The sequence below is a fragment of the Strongylocentrotus purpuratus genome, unplaced genomic scaffold (genome assembly GCF_000002235.5).
Source record: "Strongylocentrotus purpuratus isolate Spur 01 unplaced genomic scaffold, Spur_5.0 spur5_scaffold_5, whole genome shotgun sequence".
NCBI lineage: Eukaryota > Metazoa > Echinodermata > Echinoidea > Camarodonta > Strongylocentrotidae > Strongylocentrotus > Strongylocentrotus purpuratus.
Window position 1 is genome coordinate 2,248,449 of NW_022145611.1, and position 6,957 is coordinate 2,255,405.

General features: G+C 37.8%; 1 protein-coding gene across 1 annotated transcript; it reads right to left on the reverse strand.

Annotated features, from left to right (window-relative positions):
- Positions 1–1,830: 1,830 nt before the first annotated feature.
- LOC588638 lies at positions 1,831–6,060 on the reverse strand. Its single transcript, XM_030999708.1, has 5 exons — positions 5,746–6,060; positions 5,078–5,199; positions 4,229–4,499; positions 3,191–3,435; positions 1,831–2,797 (listed from the first exon to the last, which is right to left on the reverse strand). Exons 1-3 carry the CDS (start codon positions 5,865–5,867, stop codon positions 4,240–4,242), a joined length of 504 nt encoding a protein of 167 aa, XP_030855568.1. The 5' UTR covers positions 5,868–6,060; the 3' UTR covers positions 1,831–2,797; positions 3,191–3,435; positions 4,229–4,239.
- Between the last annotated feature and the right edge of the window lie 897 nt (positions 6,061–6,957).

Genomic DNA, 6,957 nt, shown 5'->3' on the forward strand with positions numbered 1-6,957 from the left:
GACGTACATACTCAACATTACTTACATTATTGAATGAAAACCACATTTTCGCATATATAAATAGGTATTTGGCATATTTAATGACCTATGACCTACATACTCCAAAGTTGAAATTATGCCGTATTTTGATACCATGTACCTTCATATCAAGTTTCATTCAAATCCGTCGAAAAATTACTAAGATTATTGAACAGAAACCAAATTTTCTTATTAGCTTTTTCCCCACATATTAAATGAGCTCTGACCTTTGACCTACATGCTCCGCAATCGAAATTGGGCTGTATTTTGATACCGTTTACTTTCATATGAAATTTCATTGAAATCCGTCAAACATTACTAAAGTGATAGAGCGGAAACCAGATTTGGGTATTTTGCATATTTAATAAGCTATGGCCTTTGACCTTTGATCTACATACTTTGAAATCGAACTTAGGCTGTATTTTGATACCATGTACCTTCATAACAGATTTTATTAAAATCCGCCAAACATTATTAAAGTTATCAAACGTAAATCAGATTTGTTACGAACGGACGGACGGCTGCGTTACTAGATCCCCTCCGACTTCGTCATGTAAGAGAAAGTAAAAAAGAGAATAGGGGAAATAGATACAGATACAGAAAAAGAAAAAGAAAGACGAAGACATTAACAAAAATACAAACAAATAGAAAGATAAAAATGATATAGAAAGAGGAAATATACAATTTTCTTTTCAAAACTACACCCTTTGCGATCTCCTCACAACCTTCTCAATCTTGACCACCCTTTCTTTCCTTCCCTTTTTTACTTCCATATGACCTAATTCTTGGTGTACAAACCACATAGTGTTACCGAAAGCCTTGAATTGTGAATGACATACGATATTCTCCTATTGAAAGAAAGATTCAATACTCTTAGAAGATGTAAAGAGCTATCAAGAGAATTCTACAATATCGAGAAACATCCCTGCTGCAATGGAGAGAAGGGTAAACCAGAGAGAGCATTGGACAAGATAAACAGCTGCTAAACAATACTGAGAATGATTAGGTATTACACATTTGAAGTAGAGCCTACTGTATTAAAACATTAATTTATATTAGTGGAGACTTGAGAAGAAAAGTAGAAAAAGCTATATATTACATTTTTATTATATTTTAAAGGAGTCCTATCCTACCATAAGAAAAATCAAAACATCCCACAATAAAAGCAATTATATATGATTAAATACAAACTGGAAAGATAAGAGAAGGAAAAAAACTATTCATTTCACAGAGAGTCTAACAAATCCTATTAGAAAACACACATGGGATTTACAGGTGCTGTATACCTGAAAATAGTGAACACGATGTATTTTTTGTCTGATATAATGCTTAATATGTCCTCTAGTAAATATGAATAATAAACTAAATTTAATTTTGTTTTTTACCCCAGCCACATAAAGGTGATTTATTTCTTCATATGTGATTTTGTGTTTCTTCTTCGAATTGGTAACATGTCAGGAAAATGCACCCCTTTAAAAGATAGGATTGAGAATAATCCACTACAAATAGAGAAACAGAAGGGGATTTGCTTTACCGGTATATGAGTAGAACCTACATATGCATAACATGTATATAATGTATAAGAAAATAGGATTAAATAAAAGTATTTGCAAATGAGAGATGAGATTTCAGTTGTTTCTTTTAAGGGACTGGAAAACTTTACCAAGAATTTTATGATCACTAATGCTAAAGGATTATAGCGGTTTTAGTGTTTTCCCGTGTAACTCGTCTCGACTTTGAAGGGAACACACATCCTTTTTAAACTTAATTTTAAACCATTTTTTTTATAAAAAAGAATGTGTTCTGTGTTTCATATTTTTTAATTGTATTTTATCATTAGTTTGCAACCATTTTTGTAAGTTCATCATTAATTGTTGGCATCTTTTTTTCTTATTCTTTCGTGCATTCCACATGAAAGAACATTCTGTCTACAAGTACATTAATAGTACACATCCTATAATAGGCCAGTTTGTAATTGCAGTTTAAAATTTGGTTTTAAAAAATGTGCAAATGAGAAAAATACTGGTTACATGTTCAAACATTCATTTTATTTTATGCACCAGTATGGTATTTCATGATACACAGGTAAAGTTTTGCATCTCTAACTGGAGATAAATGGCATTCATGTGACTCCTCAAGTTCTACAATCCCTATTAGCTAGGCCTCTCCATGTTCAGATATATATTTAGTGGTTATTTGGTGCTAATTACAAACTGGGTAATTGGACAGCTCCTGCCAAGTCTAGCTCTTACAACAAGATACATTGATTTGATTTGTTGATTTGTTTTATTGTCCACATTACGTGGAATTTTTTTCTTCACATGGCTAATAACTATATACAGTACATAAAGCATAGGTCAATTGAACACATTTTAAATTACACATTGCTCATTAATCACCGAGTAGGTCATATTAATAATTTAAGCTTAACCTTTATAAACTCAACACTAAATTTTATAACAATAAATAATACACATTGAAATATCAGTACAACTACTTTTATGAGATGGATGATTGCAAAACCAATAACTAAACTTACAAAAAAAGACAACTTCTGAACCCTTATAACAATATAACGTATATTAAAAAAGATTTTCAGCCGAACATTCACAAATTCTCAATGTAATAACCTACATGTCAAACCTCAGAAGTATACATGACTTCTATTAGGAGGTATTGGGTAAACTGATCTGGTGAGTAGAAATATATTATCACAAGGTAGACATTGAAATACCTGCATACTTACGACGTGTGTGCGCGTCCCACGGTGAGGCCTGATCTGTGGAATAAAGAGGTTAAACAAATGTTGAATTAGGCATCTCAAAGGAAATATGATAAGCAGATAAAATCATAAAAATAAACACAAATTAAACAATTTTGTTAGGTAAAGATTATACCAAGTTAATACATTAATTTCAAAATAGATTTATTTTTGAGTATGTAGACAAAATATAAAGACGTTTTTCACCTTTCGGCCCTACATTTTACTTTATATAAACCTTTTCCACATAGAGGATACATATAAATGGTATACACTCCAAAATGATGAGGACATGTGCAAACAAAAGCAAAGATGAAGACTCCCCATGTTTTGCCAGGTAATGCTATAATGCTACAAAGAATTAATACTATTTCAAACATATGAAGCCAAAATAATGAACAGTAGACATACCTTCTTGGAATAATTTACAGGCGGTCAAAGAAAGGGAATGGCCTCCGGCGTCTACCTCGACTGACCACACCCAGTCTTTCTTGACTACGATAGTACAGCGGGTCTGGTTTTGAGTGACCATGCACTACCCGTCTCGGCTTCCTCCCTACTACTCCTATAGCAAGGCGTTTACGTCCCGAGAACCTCAGCAGTGTTCGACCCAGTATCCCCCCTCGGTCTCCCCCCTGCTGCTTCTGCGAATCAGTCTGTAGGAAAGGAGAATGAAGTGAGTTTAAAAAATCATTTATACTAAGGGGGAAGTCCACCCTTAAATTAAGTTGACTAATAAAAGCATAATAACAATAAAAATATGAAAGTTATGAATTTTAAAGCTGTCATCAGTGAAAAAAAGGTGACATCATGCAAGCTCATCTCCAATTTGCTCTGTAGGCTACAGACAATTTCATGAATTTTCATTTTCTTAGATATTGATGACGGAATAGATACGTTTCATACAGGGGTTGCTTAACACTATACTTGAAATGATAATACTTAGGGTAAATATTTGATTGAAACATTAATTGATTGCACCTTTAAAAATTCATAACTTTCTTATTTTTAATCGGTTTATGCCCAAACTTTCACTGAACTGTTTCTCTCATGTTCTGATTCTAAAAAAATACACTTAATATCATGGTGGGCTTCCCCTTTAATTTCATTATGAGCAAGATGTTTCTGTTTCAAACTTTTTTAAAAATAAATAAAACAGATTATGTTTTCAGATAAATGAATTTTGAAAAACCCCTATATCATTGTGACAAATAACAATCATACTATTTGGAAACCTTAGATGCATCTCAGTTCATTTTGATCCAACTGATCATTAAAAGTTGCTGCTATGTTGTAAAGTTTTGGCTCATTGTCAAGTCTTCAATTAAAAAAATTGTGTTTGGTACATTGAATACATTGCATGCTCATCTGTTTAGTTATTTTTTGTTGTGGGGGTTGGAATTGTTATAATACTTAAAATTAGGAAAGCATATAAAAAAATTTACTTACCCAGGCTACAATCACACATTGCCTCGCCTCGCGGCAATCCGGGCCGACCTCCGCAGGTTCTGGTTTGCCCGATTGGCGGCACGACGTTGCTCTCTCTCCGCGGCGAGTTGAACAGCGGCGGCAGCTGCGATCTCTCGCTCTACCAGACGCGGTGACCTTCGTCTCGGGTGGAGTTGCTCACGCTCCTCCGCCCTCCTACGCTGTTCATCCTGCTGTTGGCGATGAGCAGGAACGACCTCCGCACGACCGTTCTCGCGATGCAACTTGTTGACTGTATAAACCAAACGAAAACATAAATGAGGACATGCTACTTAGTACATGCATGGCATTTCACAGATCACATTCAAATACACGATTCTCCATTTATTCTTGAATATACCCCCTGTCAATTAATGCACCAACGTACACATTCAATGATCCCATATTACAGGGTAAAGGGGTAGGCTACTTTTCACGCAACAAAGTAAGGCCCGTACATACACAAAAATCTGGCCAGTATTGACTTTACACACCGGAGATAGGGGGTGCTTTCAAAGGGAGGGAACATGCATATATGCTGCCTACCCTAAAATAACACTGAGTGGAGGGGGAGGGGGAGGCGGAGGGGGGCAGTGTAATTAGTTTCAAAATATTTTGAATCAATATACATATGTACATGAATCAATATTTACTCTTCCATTTTTAATATTTTTACCAATGGCAATATGCGGCCCTCGATCCCTGGAAAATTCTGGATCCGCTAATGGTCTGGGCAAATACATGTAGATCTATATGGTCCACAAGACGCCTTTTTAAAATGTAGATCTAAGTTACATGTGAGAGATTAATTTACTTTGAATAAATGCATACCGTGTTGCGTGCAGTAGAGTTCAACAGCGTTTTCGTCTAGCGAGTGACGTCCACGCCGGCTGCAACGTCTGCCATTCCCATGAAGCCCAATATGTGCAGAGCACTGGACCTCGGCTGGCTGTCTGTAATAAAGGAAACATAAAACAGGACATATAGTCTATTACTACTACTAGATTGCAAATAATAGAATGCGAATATATAAGACAAAAGTGCAGATGTTGCAATTTTGGTTAGACATTCGATAGGGTAATTACAATGAATGACCCAAAACAAATAACTTAACTCACTGAAGGGTCAATATCCTGCGTGTATTAAAGGGACTGTATCAGCAGTTTCCATGCGCAGAAGGCCATAATTCGCCGACACCAGACTTGGTGGAAATACCATTAATGGGGGTACAAATCTGCACACAGCAAACCTGTTGGCCAGTCAAGAATCCGGCCCCCCCCCTTCTGATTTCTCGGATAATACTCGAGAGTTTTCGGGTAACGGGGAAACCAAAGCATTACATAAGGTCTAGTGGTCATAAAACTCAAGGCTAACCCGGGTGATTGACAACACCTGTTGTTGGGTAAACACCCGAACGGTGTCGAATTCTCCATGAGAGCTGACTACTGAGTTGGTAAATTCATTTTTAATTTAGAAAATAACTATAGATCTATACATACTGTCGGTGTTGCCAGCACTCCTCCACATCATCAACAGGCAGGGGTGCCTTCCTCCTACAACGAGTACCCTCCAGGGTATTCATCACACAGTTCCCGGTGAACTTGTTGCCGTAAAAGACCATTATTACACAAGTGAAATAACAGTGGTTCAAAGCAAGCTAAGCGAACGAAGCAAAAGCTAAGTAAATATCTCAAAACGACTTGTCTAGGACAGAATCTAGCAGAGAATGGTAAATTTCTTGCTTCCCATCTTACTCGAAACCTAAAACCGATTCGCGCGAGCGGTCTCTATTTGCATGTTCAATTGAAATACATCACGTGATTTGTTTATACAGCCAATAAGTGGTGAACACTAATTGTTCTCTGGCATGCGTGACGGAATTTTCAATTCCGTTGCGTTGAAGGTGTTTCATTTGAATATGAAAAGAGAGGATGCGAGATAAGGGTGTGGTGTGTAGAGGGAAGTCATTCTAGCTTCAGAGTGACATCTGTATGTGATGGTTGCTATGGGTGATATTATGTGATAAACGATGTTAGGATGAACTATTATTTGTCTGCGGTACGATTGTATAGCAGACAAATGCTGTTTGTATCGTTAATGAATGCATACTTATGTTGGGCGCGGCCGGGGGGGGGGGGGGGGGGCTGTGCCCCGATGGAATGTATATTTGCATAGGCAGCTCGTACAGGTGTGCGAGCTAATTCTGCTACGGAGACCAGGGCGTGGCATGAATTAGTGTGTAATATCATTCTAGCTTGAACTTTCAACGAGACAACTTTTATTTACAATAAAAGTGTGTTGTGTCATGTAGTGTTACATCAGTGGCGGATCCAGGGGGGGGGGGGCCTGGGGGGCCCGGCCCCCCCCCCTTGAGAAAAAAATCATGTAAAATCACGCGATTTTTACCTTTTTGGGGGGTTGGGCCCCCCCTGGCGCTCAAAGGGGGGGGTGCAAATTTTAAAATTTTCGAGGACCATAAAAAAAAAAAATGTGCTCGCTACCCCCCCCCCCCCCCCCCCCCCCCCCCCCCCCCCCCCCCCCCCCCCCCCCCCCCCCCCCCCCCCCCCCCCACTGAGCGACTTTTCGGCTGGTTGAGTCGTTGCGATTTTTTTTGGTAGTATACCCTTTGACTGAATTAATGTGACTTTATGCTGGTGCAACATTGAGATATGATTAAGAATAGGCCTACGATTATCATGCAATTAACATGA